The sequence below is a fragment of the Schistocerca americana genome, chromosome 3 (genome assembly GCF_021461395.2).
Source record: "Schistocerca americana isolate TAMUIC-IGC-003095 chromosome 3, iqSchAmer2.1, whole genome shotgun sequence".
Taxonomy (NCBI): Eukaryota; Metazoa; Arthropoda; class Insecta; order Orthoptera; family Acrididae; genus Schistocerca; species Schistocerca americana.
In genome coordinates, this window is record NC_060121.1 from 35,891,682 (window position 1) to 35,909,663 (window position 17,982).

The 17,982-nt window shown below is 41.0% G+C and overlaps 1 protein-coding gene across 2 annotated transcripts in view; it reads left to right on the top strand.

Annotated features, from left to right (window-relative positions):
- Positions 1–1,393: 1,393 nt before the first annotated feature.
- The window catches only part of LOC124605747 (zinc transporter 9), a 188,759-nt gene continuing 172,170 nt past the window's right edge, over positions 1,394–17,982 (top strand). Inside the window, exons 1-3 of one of the 2 annotated variants that reach the window (XM_047137626.1) lie at positions 1,394–1,740; positions 1,897–2,027; positions 2,240–2,512. In XM_047137626.1, the coding sequence (XP_046993582.1) occupies positions 1,931–2,027; positions 2,240–2,512 (370 nt within the window). In that variant the 5' untranslated portion in view covers positions 1,394–1,740; positions 1,897–1,930. The remainder of the gene's footprint in view (positions 1,741–1,896; positions 2,028–2,239; positions 2,513–17,982) is intronic. The other variant, XM_047137627.1, reaches the window with a different exon arrangement.

The window sequence follows — 17,982 nt, forward strand, 5'->3', positions numbered from 1 at the left end:
AAATGTATTAAGATACATTATTTTCTGCAATGTTTCCTTTGTCACATTCGTAGGCAATAAAAATAAAGCGTTGCTGTCAGCCTTAAGATAATTATTTAGTGCTTTCTTATATGTCTATTTGACTTGAGCATCTTCAACATGTTCTGTGGGTTTAACTAACTTACCTTCGATAACATCAAGTGCTCCAGGAATACCACACAGACAGACCTTTGCTTTGTATTTCCATGTGTTCCAGATTGATTGCCCTCCCACTAAACCAATGCTCACTACTCTTGTCAAATCTGTAGTCGTACTTCACTCCAAAAGTTACACCAACATACGAAAGTCACAATAAGCGAATTTCAGAATTTACACCTCATTTACATATGAAACTTACAACTTGTGATTTTTCAATTCCTTTATATAATTGCACAATAGCACACCTGGGCCTGTAACCCGTTTGGTTATTTAGGAATGACCACAAGTTTTTCGTAGGTAAAAAAAAACACACTTGTTTATTAGAACTCTACAGAATAATCCTTAACAACAATAATAAATTTCCATTGCGGCGAAGGACGCAAAACAATCCATGTGTGGTAAGACAGAGATATTTAAATGTCAGTGAAGTTATTAAATAAAACTGTTCACAACGCGAGACTTCAACTAAATTTACTGCGAGAATGAGTTACGCATATATAGTACCAGAAACAACTGCCTGTAAACGAATATCTTCAAAGTATACTGAAGGACATGAATGATGACAGAGGAATCCCTAATTACTGGAAAATAAGAGTACCATAGCTCCATAATCATAATATACTTTTGCAGTCATGAAAAATGTAGGTACACCACATGCACAACCTGAAACTGGAAGAATATGTGTGTACTTCTGTAATTAAGCTGCATGTAATATATAATGGAACTGATAATGTATTTATTTGTATAATGATATGTAATAAGATGTACTAGAATGTGAACTATGTAGTGAGAATTGTCAATTTGTAAATGTGTTAAAAGCTGTGTGCACTTAACTAAAAAAATATGTATACATGTATAGCTTCAATTGACAAAGCGAGGTACACGTTAAACATGCTAATAAACAAACAATGGCGGCGAGATTAACTGATGACCCTGTAGTTTGGTCCCGTTATATCTCAAACCGTACAAACCATGTTGGCCAGTGTGAATTTGTCTCACCAGTGCAAGATTTCTGGGATCAATAAAAAGATCAAATCACGAAAGCTGTTCTGGTAGGAATTCTGATAGCGAGTGTAGAAACAATTACTGGTGCCAAAATGCATCAAACCTTTCAATCGTGTGGCTTGCCGGATATGACGCTGCGCCGGTGTGTGCAAGGCTCAACAGTGCTTTACAGCGATTGCATCTTCAAAATCTATTTCGAACATCTTTGGTCTGAAAGTGACAGTATTATAGCTGAAGATAGAGGGATTCTGCTGCAACATAGTATGACGTATAGCAGACAAATCTTGCAAATTTCTGTCGATAAATTGAGTTAACGCATTGGTGTAGACATTTTCACCACAACCTTACAAGAATTGCCATCATATCAAGACTGTTTCGGCGCAGTTAAGAAATTACAGACGGTCGGCGTCCCGTATTGCAAATATTAAATGCATCTTTCAGACTTCGACAGTATTGAAAACATGTTCGATTTAAGGGAGATCAGAAAAAATTGCTTTTAGTACAGCGTTGTTGTATATTTGCTACCTACGTAACGAAGTAAACACGGGTACCTAGATGGTAAGTAAGTAAACAAATTGTTCAGAAATTGAGAGGAAATTTTTTATTTTTTTGTAATTTATATGCATAAGCTGAAAAATTGTGACATACATCTTGATGTTACCGATTATTGGTTGGTTAAAATTACACGGTTGGTGGGCACTGTTTCCTTTTCAGATTGTAGTTTAAAGTCGGGGTGTGCCCTAGAGCAATGTTATTGAAGTCAGCGTCGTGCACTTTCCTTCGCCACAGGCCTTTTGCGAAACATACATACAGAACGTTTGAGCAGTTACTGTTGAATAAGCATGGTAAGAATATTTTTTTAATGAACTTCAGTCTTGTCTGACCTGAAATTATTCATCACTCATGACTTGCAAGTAAACAGGTCTGTTTGTATTTCCGTTTATTGTGTATTTATTTGTGCTAGATAATTAGTGGTTATGTTGTGTTCAAGACATAATTTGTAACGTGTGTATAAGGCATACTCCAGATTTGTGGTAACTGAAATGGATTGTTACAGGATATCATGGTAGGAGCTTTTTTAGTAGGAATTCACCATCTGCAAATAATTGTTGCGGCATTAAATGTATAGAGAACCATATCATTCCTAAACAAGATGGGTGTTTCAAATGGAAATTTAACGCCCTGTGTTGGCAGTTCTTGTCAACTGATTCTACAACTAGAGGTGAAACTGTCTCTAATGCACAGGCAGAATTGGACACCCATAATATAGGGAAAGATGAAGGAAAAAAGAACACCGCAGAAGCAATTAAGGATGCAATTGCAAATAAAGGTATAATGCTAGCCTACTCTTGGGTTATTCCATGTCAAGTCAGCCAAACCATCTCGTACATCATCTGAGATCTGGGTGCAGCTTGTCTGTTCTCCATACAGGGATGTGTACCCATACCACATGTTAGCTTATCTGTCTGTTTCCATTTTACAGCATTTCAAAGTTTTGAAGCTTTGATAGTGCAAAGTGACATTTACTAATACTGTCAACATAAGTTTCAGATTTTTTATCATTTTCACAAAAATGTATAGCCTACTTACATTTTGGTATTGTACATTGAAAAAACATAATTTGTTACTATGGATATTACATAAAGAGAAATGGATAATGGCTGAAATCTATTTGTTTTCCAAAATAAGCCTTGAAGCTTGGACTGTCGCATGGAAAAATAAAATTCATTCGCCATTTATCTTGCTACATTGGAAAATCTAGCTGCTTCCTTGCAGTCGTCGTACTAAATCTGTTATTCTTGAAACATGAAAAAAAAGTTTTTAGATTTTTTTGTGTTTTTTATTGTGTGTTCTCAGGTACTTGAATTAATTCTCATTGTATGTTGGGACAGGCAGCATGTTTGTTTTATTAGAATGTTGTAGAATGTTTCTTGAAAGCAGTTCCTTTGACAGCTACCATCCTTCCCCATTTTTTGGGTAAAAAATGGCATCTGCAATGCAATAAATCATGATCATTTGTGCTGATCCTCTCAAGTAGCCAGTTTTTGGGCTTGTTAAAAGTTGTGAAGTGTTTTTCAGAAAGTCAATACTGCATGGACTAAACAGATGTAATGAAAAGGGGTGATGTGAAGTAACACTGAAAGATAGTGGCCGAGCGGTTCTAGGCGCTTCAGTCTGGAACCGTGCGACTGCTATAGTCGCAGGTTCGAATCCTGCCTCGGGCATGGATGTGTGTGATGTCCTTAGGTTAGTTAGGTTTAATTAGTTCTTAGTCTAGGGGACTGATGGCCTCAGATGTTAAGTTCCATTGTGCTCAGAGCCATTTGAACAATTTTTAATTGTATATGGATCCCCGCCGGGAAATTTTAAACTGGGTGTGGATACCTTACTGTGCTATGTCAGACAGCAACAAGCAGTTATGTCTGTGCTAACTTCAGTGTAGATTTCCTAAAGGACTGTGATAAGAAAAATGATCAGGAAACCTTGTTTGTATCCTACAATTTGATCTCAGTAACTAACATTACAGCACGGGTGGATAATGGCAGTAGGACCCTTTTTGAAAATATTTTCTTTTGTGACACTCAATGCAAGAAAAAACTGTTTGCTGAGTAACAAATGCTCTCTCTAATCATGATGCGCAATTTGTCAGGATAAATAACACAATGCCAAACAGTGTGGATACTCCACAGTGAAAATCAGTTAGAACAGTTGACAAATCCAGGAAAAATGTTTTTAAGAATAGGTTACATTGTGTAACTAGGGATGAAATTTATAATGAACCTAATGCTGATATAAAATCTATTCAGTGATAAATTCATATCATTATTTGAAAATAGGTTTCCACGTAATATAAGAAAGGGCATCAACAGCCAGGTAAGAAAACCATGGATCACAAGAGGGATTAAAGTATCTTGTGAAAGGAAAATGTTTTTGTTGGCACGAACAGGTAGTGAGTTTCTGCAGTAGTCAAAATTACAAGGATAGATTATTAAAAAAAAAATCAGAGAACATGCACATAATGTTAGAAATCAGTAATTCCGATAGCAGACAATATGGAATGTGGTGAAACAAAAGATGGGACAATTAGTGACAGAACAGGATAACATCAATATTGAACTAAATGGAGGGGCTGTAAATGATGAGTCACAGGTAGCAAATATATTTAATAACCATTTCTTAAATATAGTAGAAAGTGATGAATAAACAGTTAAAGAGAAAAATCACAGCAGTAGATTGAAAAAATAACCCTCAGAAAATTCAGTCATATTAATGTAACACCACCTTCTCTTGAAGTTAAGACAATCATGCAGTCTCTCCCTCAAAAAAAAATTGTCTGTAGTATCTAATGCATCACTCACTCAAGGCAATTTTCCAGAGAGACTGAAATACCCTATCGCTCAACACTTCAAGAAAGGTGATACGAGAGAGATCAATAACTACAGATCTGTTTCACTGCTGACATCATTTTCCAAATTTGTTGAGAAGGTGATGTATTCTAGAGTTATCTCTCACCTTAGCAACAACATCCTCTTCAAATCACAGCTTGGGTTCCAGGAGAGTTGTTCTACTCAGAATGCCATTTACATGTTCACTGACGACAAACTTTTATCAGTATTAAATAATAAAACAGTGCCAATTGTTATTGTCTATGACTTGTCTAAGGCATTCGGCTGTGTGGATCACAGTATTCTCATAGATAAATTGAAGTTTTATGATTTTGATGGTACAGCCAACTAATAGGTAATGTCATATCTAACCGAAAGAGTACTGAAAATTGTGCCTAGTAGTTCAGTCAATGTAGTCTGGGGACATAATCCTGATTAGGGAGAAATCACGTATGGCGTTCACTAAGGCTCAGTCTTAGATCCACTATTGTTCCTCATATATTTAAATAATTTTCCATCTAATGTACAAGCAAGAATTAATTCTTTTTGCAGATGACAAAAGTATTGTAATTACTTCAAGCATACATACAGAAATGAAAGAAATGGTAAACAATGTCCTTTAAAGCATCATTGACTGGTTTTCTCTGAATGGTGTCATCCTGAATTTTAAAAAGTCACAGTATATTCAGATCTGCACATCTAGGGGTGCTACACCAGTGATGAGCGTCACGAATGGTGAGGAAATAATAAATAGGGTTGAAAATTCAAAATTCTAGGTGCCTCTATTGATGAGAATTTAACCCAGAGAAAGCACATTTTGAAACTTCAAAAACAACTTACTTCGGTCACATCTGTATTTAGAATTATTGCAAATCTTGGTGAGAAACATATAAGTAAACTGACATACTTTTTATATTTTCATTCAGTAATGTCATATGGAATAATGTTCTTTCCCTCTTAAGGATGAGGCTTCATTGCTCAAAAATTAGTGTAAGAATAATATGTGGTGCTCACCCACGATCATCTTGTAGAGTTCTGTTTATGGAGCTGGACAGTCTGACTGCTGCTTCACAGTATATTACTCCTCCATGAAGTTTGTTGCAAGTAATCCACTACAGTTCAAAAGGAACAGTAACGTACCAAAGGTGACATTCATTACCCCATTTTAATACTGTCTTTAGCACAAAAAGAGCACTTGCCCGCGAAAGGCAAAGGTCCCGAGTTCGAGTCTCGGTCGGGCACACAGTTTTAATCTGCCAGGAAGTTTCGTATCAGCGCACACTCCGCTGCAGAGTGGAAATCTCATTCTGGGACAAAAAGAGGTGCTCAATGCCGCAGCAAAATTTTTGGTCACTTGTCCAGTGATACGAAATGTCTGACAGACAATGATATAAAATTTGAAAACAAACTGATAAAGTTTCTCCTTGATAGTACATAGATTTCTATCTTCGTAATGTGTAAGAGGTGGTGGTAGGAATTTCAAACTCACATTGTATTTTTTTTATACCACGCCATCAGAAATGTTAGCACGTAAACATACGTTGTGATGTAAATGATTACACATCATTACCATTTATCGTGTGAAATGATCCCTGGAACACAGAGGTAATTGACATAGAAATCCGTTACCAAATGAGGTAGCTCTGCGGTTGGTGCACTGGACTTGCATTCGGAAGGACTATCCTGATTTAGGTTTTCCATGATTTTCTTAATTCACTTCAGGCAAATGTCAGAATGGTTCCTTTGAAATGGCATGGCCTACTTTCTTCTCTGCTCTTGAGATTGTGCTGCATCTCTAATGACCTAGTTATTGACGGGATGTTAGACACAAATCTCCTCCTCCTCGAAGTCCCTTCACTTGGCTTACGGCATATGGTTTGGCATTGTCATGAAGGAGAATGACTCTGACATATCTCTGAGCATATTGTGGGCATTTGTCTTTATGTGAACGATTCAAATTGAGTAATTGTGCTTCATAGCATCCAGCATTCACTGCTTGACCTGGTTGCAGCAGCTCATTGTATACCACACTGACCAGGATGCAATTAGTTATTCATGTCAAAATTGTTGTCTTTGGATCATCGAAACTAGTCTCTTCACATCATTTCCAGCAGAGCATATGCTTAAATGATGGCTTTTTGCAGCAGATTTCTTGAGAGGAAAGCAGAAGGGCGACACTTCTTGCAAGTTATGAAGCCCAATATGTTTCAGGCACAGAATATGTATGTTCTTTTTGCTCCACTCAAAAAGTCACACACGGATCTGAAAGCCTTCTGTTTCTATTGTTAAATAACTCTTGTGTGTGGTGTACTATGCTGCATTAGCACTACTACTACCCAACTTTGTGAATGGTGAGACTTAATTCAAGCTCCCAGTATTATCCTTCTTAATAAATTATACATTATTTAAAAACTGAGGAACAAATGGCAGTTGGCATGGTTAATGAATGATGAAGTGGCAACAGGTAATGTCATAGGTACTGGGTTATGCGACAAAATAGAAATTTTAAGCAGATAAAACTTCTAACAAACTCGTTCAACTGGCACTAATTTCTTAACTGCTTTGTATATAGTTCAAGTCATTTTAAGCAGAAACTTTTGTTTTTGAATTGGGCATATTCAACATACCAAGGTTTTGAGAAAACAAATTGTACTAAAAGAATAGTAATGGAGGAAATCAAAAATTTCCATATAATTATTTGAGCAAATGTTCTACCAACAACAGATTTTATAAGACACAGTGTAAAAAAAGTGACAAAAATCAGAAAAGAACAAACACCTCACTAATTTCATCTTCCTAGATTATACTCCCTATTCTGAAGATGATTTTGGTGCAAATATTGAGGGGATTATCCCATTCCCTTTAGGATATTAAGTGTGATGCAGGACTGTATTGTTTTCAAAATAAAACCCACAAATGTAAATATAGAGTTTTCGGATCAACCTGCACATGTGATACCACTCATCTGCTTTGACCTGTGGCATAACTGTGTTGTGTGGTATGTGGCATAGTTGCAGTGTATTATGTTTGGAGAGGGCTCTAGTGTGGGATATTTGTGATTTGTCTGTGAGTGGTGTTAGTGGTACTGGGATCTGCAAGTGCTGTCTGGGGTATTAATATTGGAAGAATTTACTAGTGAGATATTTTAATGATGGTGATTATGTGCAGTAGATTCATTTTTTGATTTGGAGTTGTTAGTGGAGTGTGTTGTTTATGGTTGGAGATTTAATTTTCTGTTTTGCTCTTTGCGTCACAGTGGGGGATGGCATGTTGAGCACGGTAAATTCTTGTAATTATTCATTGTAATTACCGACTGTGTGAAGTGTTACATTTGTGGAGAATGTGTGAGATTGACCAAAGTTGCTGCATTTCAGGCCATGGACCAGTGTATACCATGTTGTCGGCAAGATGACATGTAGCTTTATGTGTATAAGTGTTCCTGATTTGAGACCTCTAGGCTTGTTGTCAAGAGAGATTGCGTTGTAGGCGTATTGTTTGTGCTGTCATTAGAATGCTAGATTTTTACGTTGGCTGACATTGGTTGGTAAGTATATTTCCGTGGTTTTATGTAAATAATTTAGAAGTTACGGAGACTACTCGTGAAGTAGCTGAAGCATTGAGTTGTCGACAGGCACAAACAAAACGGATAGAAAACTTGCTAGCTCTCAGAATAAATCCTTTGTTGAGTTAGAGTACACACACACACACACACACACACACACACACACACACACACACACACAGTTTGCTGACAAGGAATGTGGGAGGGAGGGATGGCAGGTGCGTAAGCTAGGTGTATGATATGTGGGTACTAATACCAACGGATTAGGTGCACATTGAAGGTGATGTGAATTGGGAGGAAGAGGTAACTGTTGGGTGGAGGCTGTGGGGACAGTGGGTTAATGGACATTGAGGCCAGGAGGGTTGTGGTAGGGTTATGATCCTGTGGTCGGGGTTCAGAAGTGGCATAGTGAGGGATGAGTATGTTTACTGTGTGGAGGTGGGTGAATGAATACAACTTTAGGAGAGGTGTGAAGGATCTTGAATATAATGGCCCATGTTTCTGGGGATGATGATGGACAATAAAAGTCCTGATGAAGGATGTGGTTCAGTTGTTCCAGTCCATGCTGATGTTGGGTGACCAGGGGGATGGGAGGAAGGGCTGTTTCTTTGTAGGTGATTTGTGGTATGGAGGCGGAATTAGAAGTGGCATGGAAAATCTGATTGTGGACTAGGTTTGGGGGGTACTGCATGACCGGAAGGCCCTTGTGAGAGCTTCAGCGTATTGGCCAAGGGATTTCTCACCACTGCAGATACGCAGTCCACACACAGATGGGGGACTGATTTTTTGATGTGGAAGGGATTACAGCAATTGAAATGGATGTACTGTTGGTGCCTAGTGGATTTAACATGAACGGAGGTGTGGAGGGAGTTATCAGAGGTTGTGGTCAACTTCCAGGAAGGTTACGCATTGGGGTGAGGATGACTAGGTAAGGCGGATGGGAAGAAGGTGTTAAGGTTGTGTGGAATGCAGATAGGGTGGCTTGGCCCCCAGACCAGAACATGAAGATTTCGTTGCTGAATCTGAACCAGACAGTGATTTTGGGGCTTTGGGAGCCTAGGAAATTCCCCCTGTATGGTTCATAAAGAGGTTTGCCGTGGAATGTGCCATGCGGTGCCATGTTTATACACCTTCCCCTCGAAGGAGAAGTAGTTGTGTGTCAGCATATAGTTGGTAGGGAATGTAAAGAATGAGGTAATGGGTTTAGAGTCTGTAGAACATTGGAAGAGGTAGTGTTCAGTGGTGGCAAGGCCAAGTGCATGAGAGACGTTGGTATATAGGGAGGTAGGACCAACAGTGAGAGAAATCGAGAAGATAGAGGAGTGGGGATGATAGAAAAGGAAGTGGTTAGTGTCTTCAATCTGAGAGGCTGTGTGTCAGGCAGATGGATACAGATGTTGGTCAACAAGAGCAGAAATTCTTTCAGTAGGAGCACAATAACCAGCTACAGCGGGTTGCCCTGGACTGTAGGGTTTGTGGATTATTGGGAACATATAGGAAGTGGGTGTGTGGGTTGTATATGGGTGAGGAGGGAAGTGTATCTGGGGAGAGGTTCTGGGAAGGGCTACAAGGATTTCAGTAGGGATTATAGGTTATGTTGGACTTCTGGGATGAGCTCACTGTGGTAGAGCCTCGTAGGTGGAGGAGTCAGACAGTTGGCGGAAGCCTTTCTTTGTCTGCAGGGAGGATGATTAGGTTGGGTTATGTTTTTCCTGCTGAGAGGTTAGTGTTCTTGGAGGGGACCTGAGGAAGGATAGTGAAGCCACGTTGGAGGTAACGAATTCCTGGAAGGTGACCAGGAGTGGTTTGGTGGTGGGGGTGAGATGGTCATAGCTGTGAATGGTAGTACGAACTGGGAGGGACAAGGTTTAACGTTGGGATTAGACTGGCGTTAGTTGGAAGGACTGGTAACAAAATAATGTATCCACTTTAGGAATTGAGAGGAGAGTAGGTCTTTGATGAGTCCGCGATTAAACTTGGGTGTGGAGCCAAAGGTGAGACCTTTGGATAGGACTGAAACCACTGTGGGATTTCCATTTCTGTTGAAAAAGTTTTTTTGCATTTGTCTGGGTTCTAGATTTCATGAAGTGTTGGGAGGGAGTTTTGGGAGATGTTGCAAATTGAAAAGGCCAACTGGTCAAGATCTGGGAGCTCTGAGTGGTTTCCTTAGGGGTAGAACAGGTATTGATGGGTAGTGGTGCTTGTAGGTGGGAGTAAGATGTCAACAGATTGGACAGTTTACAGGAGTGGTGTCTGGAATGACAAGAATTTCTATTTTGGAGATGTGGTGTATGTAGTTAGGGTTTCACACTAATAGTATCTTGTGGAGGGAAGCGGGGGTGGTTCTCAGGTGCCTTGGCCATGAAGATGTGTTCTACAGTACCATGTTTGTGAGGGATTGGTGGAATCTGAAAAGATGAAGGTTGATGTGAAAGGAGGGTTGGAATCCAGAAATGCAGGTTGATGATTCGTCTGAAAAACCTGGAATTTTGAGGAAATTACATTTTACCTGGAAAGATCAAGGAAATCTTGGGAAATTTCAGGAATTTAGTAATATGTCAGGAACTGTTTTTAAACTAACATTGGAATTGTGTTATTCAGCTTTATAAACCATAAATTTTAAAATATTTAATATTTCAGAGTGTATTAATTCTTTTAATGTTAGTCCTTATAAATTACTGATGTTTAAAAACTGCAGTTAAACGCCACCCACACTGTTAATTTCACAGGAGCTTCTTATGACATGTTCTTCTCCCAGGCCCAGATCTAGAGAGGCCCAAACCGAGGTATCTGCCCTGGGTGGCAATATCAGGTGGCACCAAGTTCATATTCCTGAAGAAAACACCTTGTTTCATAAAGTGCCTAGCATTGAGCACACATTGGTCCATTGATTATTAATATGATTGTGAAACACATCCCTGTTTGTTTTTGAATATTTTTGAACACATACTAAGTTGATTTCTGAACGAATAAGTTGATTTTTGAATACATGCGTGGTGTACCTGATGTCTCTGCCAGGGGAATTTCCATAATATCAAGAAATAAATAATCTTTCCACAGACAAAAGGGAACGGAGCTATATGAGCTGAGCTGAATAAACCCAACTGGGTGAATGCCAATTGCTGTTCATGTGGTTGGGTGTGCAAATGACCAGTGTTGTTATAATTATTAGCAAAAACTGTAGGTTCAGGTTACCAAAGTGGAAATAAACGGCTAACAGGAATAAGAAGTAAGAAAGGTTATACGAGAGTATTTCGGAAAGTAAAGATACACCATATTCCATAGGAACAGAAGAGTTTTGGCGAGCAAGTTGGTAACACTTGTGTTGACCTTGAACCGTTAGCTTTCTCCTCGTGGTCGTTTGGCAGTTGAACGTTGCTTCTGGTTGGAGAAGGTCGTGTTTAAAATAGCTGTGCCGATTCAGAATCTCACCAAATGTGAAGTGTGCTCCGTCACACGTTTACTTCACGCAAAAGGTCAGTGACCAGCAGATATTCACAAAGAAATTGTTTCTGTTTATGGGGACGTTATGAATCGACAAAATGTAACGAAATGGTGTCGTCATTTCTCTGAAGGTAGGACCGATGTTCATGACGAACAAAGAACAGGTTGGCCATTGTTGATCTCTGATGCCCTTTGTCAATGACAACTCTTTATGACGTTGTGACTGTCAAGTTAGGGTACAGGAAATTGTGTGTGCGCTGGGTTCCAAAACTGTAACCCTACCACAACCCTCCTGGCCTCAATGTCCATTAACCCACTGTCCCCACAGCCTCCACCCAACAGTTACCTCTTCCTCCCAACTGTTAACGGAAGAACACAAAAAGAAAAGGATGGGCTTTGCACTCGACTTCCTCACACACTATGCTGCAGCAGGTGATGAGTTCCTTGATCACATTGTGACAGGTGACGAGATATGTGTTTATCACCATACCTGAATCCAAGCAACAATCAATGCGCCATTCGAATTCACCAAAAGCCAAGAAATGCTAAGCATAGATTTCAGCTAAGAAAATCATGGCTTCGTTTTTTTGGGACATACAATGCATTCTTCTGTTGGAATTTATGCCTCCTGGAATGACAATGCTGCTGCATATTGCCAGACTTTGAAACGTCTTCGAATGGCAATTCAAAACAAACGCAGGGGAATGCTGACAAGTGAAGTCCGCTTGCTTCATGACAACGCTCGGCCTCACACAATGCTCGTAACCAAAGCACTACTGAAACAATTCAAAAGGGACTTAATGGACCATCCGTCATACAGCCCGGACATTGCGCCCACCGACTTCCATGTCTTCTGTTACCTGAAGTCACATCTTGGTGGAAAATCAATCCATGACGATGAAGAGATCAAAGATGAAGTTGAAATGTGGTGCCGGCAAGAGGCGGCAACCTTCTATGACTGGGATACAAAGGCTTGTGCACAGACTTAACAAATGTTGGATAATAGGGGTGACAACAATGCATTCTTCTGTTGGAATGATGTAACTGATGTTTTCTAAATAAATGTTCTATTTAAGGACTGCGAGCCATTGTATCTTTTCTTTTCGAAATGCCCTCATATATAATCTTCTAAGTGTATCCAAGATAATGAAATTTTGACAGATGGCAGATCGCTACACTACCAAGGGCCAGTTGAACAGTCCCTGGTTAGCAGTCACTTCAGCTCTATTCTTGGAATAGTGTGTAAAAGCGCGTAGTACAAACACACAGTAACGCCTAACCTGAGAACTGGAGATTATTGCAGAGTTAGTGAAGTTAACCATAGAATAAGTTTTGACAATAGTAGGAATAGCTACAGAATTAGTGATGATACGGTTGTTTTGTAGAACAAGAATGGAGAAGAAATGGGGACATCGCACAGGTTATATGGAAGAATATGACAATTCCAAATTTTGTATAAAAATTTCTGCTACCACTGCTACTTCTTGATCTCATGCTCGAGAAACTACAGTGTATGAATTAACTCGCAAATATAGCAAGGGGGGGGGGGGAGGAAGTCTGAAAGCCTCCGTATGAGCCCTAATTTTGGCACATTACATTCATGGTCCTTAGGCAAAATGTACATTGGCAGCAGTAGAACTGTTCTGCAGTCAGCCTCAAATGCTGGTTCTCAAAATTTGCACAATAGTGGCCTGCAAAAAGAGAATTGTTTTCCCCTACAGAGATTCCCATGTGAGTTCCCGAAGCATCTCTGTACTATTTGCGTGTTGATCGAAATTATTAGTTAAAAATCTAGCATCTCTGACTTGCTTCATCTGCCATCAGTTTGACCTGCTGTAGATCCCAAACACTCAAAACAGTGCTCAAGGGAGGGTCATACTAGTATTCTGTAAACCGTTTTTCATGGATGAGCAACACATTCTCAAATTTTCTAAATAAAATGAAGTCGAGCATTTGCCTTTCCTATTATGAACCTGAAGTGCTCATTCTATTTCATATTCCTTTGTAACATTTGCCTATATAGTTAATTGATGTGGCTGTGTCAACCTGTACAGTACTAATGCTATATTTGAAAGTTACAGGACTGTTTTCTTACTTGCACGACTTAACTTGTGTATAGGGAAACATTCCACGCGGGAAAAATATATCTAAAAACAAAGATGATGTAACTTACCAAATGAAAGCGTTGGTGTGTTGATAGACACTAACAAACAAACACAAACACACACACAAAATTCAAACATGATTGTGTGTGTGTGCGAGTGTTACCTGTCCTTTTTTTCCCCCCCCTAAGGTAAGTCATTCCGCTCCCGGGATTGGAATGACTCCTTACCATCTCCCTTAAAACCCACATCCTTTTGTCTTTCCCTCTTGTTCCCTCTTTCCTGATGAAGCAACCGTTGGTTGCAAATGCTTGAATTTTGTGTGTATGTTTGTGTGTCTATCGACATGCCAGCGCTTTCGTTCTCTCTCTCTCTATATATATATATATATATATATATATATATATATATATATATAAAAACAAAGATGAGGTGACTTACCGAACAAAAGCGCTGGCAGGTCGATAGACACACAAACATACACACAAAATTCAAGCTTTCGCAACAAACTGTTGCCTCATCAGGAAAGAGGGAAGGAGAGGGGAAGACGAAAGGAAGTGGGTTTTAAGGGAGAGGGTAAGGAGTCATTCCAATCCCGGGAGCGGAAAGACTTACCTTAGGGGGAAAAAAGGACAGGTATACACTCGCTCGCTCGCGCGCGCGCGCTCGCACACACACACACACACACACACACACACACACACACACACACACACACACAAGCAGACATTTGTAAAGACAAAGAGTTTGGGCAGAGATGTCAGTCGAGGCAGAAGTAAAGAGGCAAAGATGTTGTTGAAAGACAGGTGAGGTATGAGCGGCGGCAAATTGAAATTAGCGGAGATTGAGGCCTGGCGAATAACAAGAGGAGTGGGTATATTGAAGGGCAAGTTCCCATCTCCGGAGTTCGGATAGGTTGGTGTTAGTGGGAAGTATCCAGATAACCCGGACGGTGTAGCACTGTGCCAAGATGTGCTGGCCGTGCACCAAGGCATGTTTAGCCACAGGGTGATCCTCATTGCCAACAAACACTGTTTGCCTGTGTTCATTCATGCGAATGGGCAGTTTGTTGCTGGTCATTCCCACATAGAATGCGTCACAGTGTAGGCAGGTCAGTTGGTAAATCACATAGGTGCTTTCACACATGGCTCTGCCTTTGATCGTGTCCACCTTCCGCGTTACAGGACTGGAGTAGGTGGTGGTGATGGGAGGGGGCATGGGACAGGTTTTACACCGGGGGCGGTTACAAGGGTAGGAGCTAGAGGGCGGGGAAGGTGGTTTGGGGATTTCATAGGGATGAACTAAGAGGTTATGAAGGTTAGGTGGACGGCGGAAAGACACTCTTGGTGGAGTGGGGAGGATTTTATGAAGGATGGATCTCATTTCAGGGCAGGATTTGAGGAAGTCGTATCCCTGCTGGAGAGCCACATTCAGAGTCTGATCCAGTCCCGGAAAGTATCCTGTCACAAGTGGGGCACTTTTGTGGTTCTTCTGTGGGAGGTTCTGGGTTTGAGGAAATGAGGAAGTGGCTCTGGTTATTTGCTTCTGTACCAGGTCGGGAGGGTAGTTGTGGGATGCGAAAGCTGTTGTCAGGCTGTTGGTGTAATGGTTCAGGGATTCCGGACTGGAGCAGATTCGTTTGCCACGAAGACCTAGGCTGAAGGGAAGGGACCATTTGATGTGGAATGGGTGGCAGCTGTCATAATGGAGGTACTGTTGCTTGTTGGTGGGTTTGATGTGGACGCACGTGTGAAGCTGGCCATTGGATAGATGGAGGTCAACGTCAAGGAAAGTGGCATGGGATTTGGAGTAGGACCAGGTGAATGTGATGGAACCAAAGGAGTTGAGGTTTGAGAGGAAATTCTGGGGTTCTTCTTCACTGAGTGTCCAGATCATGAAGATGTCATCAATAAATCTGTACGAAACTTTGGGTTGGCAGGCCTGGGTAACCAACAAGGCTTCCTCTAAGCAACCCATGAATAGGTTGGCGTACGAGGGAGCCATCCTGGTACACATGGCTGTTCCCTTTAATTGTTGGTATGTCTGGCCTTCAAAAGTGAAGAAGTTGTGGGTCAGGATGAAGCTGGCTAAGGTAATGAGGAAAGAGGTTTTAGGTAGGGTGGCAGGTGATCGGCGTGAAAGGAAGTGCTCCATCGCAGCGAGGCCCTGGACGTACGGAATATTTGTGTATAAGGAAGTGGCATCAATGGTTACAGGGATGGTTTCCGGGGGTAACAGATTGGGTAAGGATTCCAGGCGTTTGAGAAAGTGGTTGGTGTGTTTGATGAAGGATGTGAGACTGCATGTAGTGGGTTGAAGATGTTTTTCTACGTAGGCAGAGATACGTTCTGTGGGGGCTTGGTAACCAGCTACAATGGGGCGGCCGGGATGATTGGGTTTGTGAATTTTAGGAAGAAGATAGAAGGTAGGGTGTGGGGTGTCGATGGGGTCAGGAGGTTGATGGAGTGAGGTGAAAGGTTCTTTAGGGGGCCTAAGGTTCTGAGGATTCCTTGAAGCTCCGCCTGGACATCAGGAATGGGATTACCTTGGCAAACTTTGTATGTGTTGCTGTCTGAAAGCTGACGCAGTCCCTCAACCACATACTCCCGGCGATCAAGTACCACGGTAGTGGAACCCTTGTCCGCCGGAAGAATGATGATGGATCGGTCAGCCTTCAGATCACGGATAGCCTGGGCTTCAGCAGTGGTGATGTTGGGAGTAGGATTAAGGTTTTTTAAGAAGGATTGAGAGGCAAGGCTGGAAGTCAGAAATTCCTGGAAGGTTTGGAGAGGGTGATTTTGAGGAAGAGGAGGTGGGTCCCGCTGTGACGGAGGACGGAACTGTTCCAGGCAGGGTTCAATTTGGATAGTGTCTTGGGAAGTTGGATCATTATGAGTAAGATTAGGATCATCTTTATTCATGGCAAAGTGATATTTCCAGCACAGAGTACGAGTGTAGGACAGTAAATCTTTGACGAGGGCTGTTTGGTTGAATCTGGGAGTGGGGCTGAAGGTGAGGCCTTTGGATAGGACAGAGATTTCGGATTGGGAGAGAGGTTTGGAGGAAAGGTTAACTACTGAATTAGGGTGTTGTGGTTCCAGGTTGTGTTGATTGGAATTTTGAGGTTTTGGAGGGAGTGGAGCTGGAAGTCGGAGATTGAGTAGATGGGAGAGACTGGGTTTGTGTGCAATGAGAGGAGGCTGAGGTTTGCTGGAAAGGTTGTGAAGGGTGAGTGAGTTGTCTTTCTGGAGGTGGGAAACCAGGAGATTGGATAGTTTTTGAGGTGGGGGGTGTCATGCAGTTCTAATTTGCGGTTGGCCTGTAGGAGGATGCTCTGAACAGCTGGTGTGGATTGGGAGAGGAAAGATTGAGGACTTTTATTAAGGATAGGAGTTGACGGGTGTGTTCATTGGCTGAGTTGATGTGTAGGTGAAGGATTAGGTGGGTGAGGGCAATGGATTGTTCAGTTTGGAACTGGTATAGGGACTGATGGAAAGAAGGGTTGCAGCCAGAGATGGGAACTTTAAGTGTGAGGCCTTTGGGGGTTATGCCAAATGTCAGACAAGCCTGAGAAAATAAAATATGGGAGTGTAATCTGGCTAGGGCGAAGGTATGTTTGCGGAGGGAATGTAAATAAAACTTAATGGGGTCGTTGTGGGGGTGTTGTGAGGGTGACATGGTAGTAGAAGGTGGAAAGTGTAACATGAGGCTGAAATGAAAATGAAAATAAAAGTATATGGGGAGAGATAAAGGTGAACTAGAAAGTAACTGGAGATCTGGTGTGAAAAAAGGCGAAAAAGTGTTGGTTAAAGCTGGGCTATGTTGATCCTGTGGTAACTTGGATTGGTAGACAACGATGTGTACAAAGGTTAGGTGGTTGTGTTGCCGCCAAAACACGTTAAAGGGTGGAGAAATTCGGGAAAATTTCGAAAAAACTGCATGTAAATGTATTAAAAGGAGTGGTTTTGTGGTGGCAGATTATGAAAATGAGGCTGACAATTGTCTGACGAAGAAATAATGACGTTAAAACCTGTGGGAAGCGGCTAAAAATTATCAGTGATGTGGGAAAAACGGAAATGGAAATAAAGCGAAAGTTATAAGAACTAGCCGAAATGGTTGTTTAATAGGTGAAAGGTACTGTTTGTGAATTAGAAACGGTGGATTTTATAGCAGCGGTAGTGTTGAAAGCGGGAAAAAATTTTTTTGGTTATGGTTTGGAAGTGGGTTACATATTATTGAGGTTATATAGGCGGGATAAAATTGTATAGTAGATAACGGTAAAAAGGAGAATATATATATATAAGAT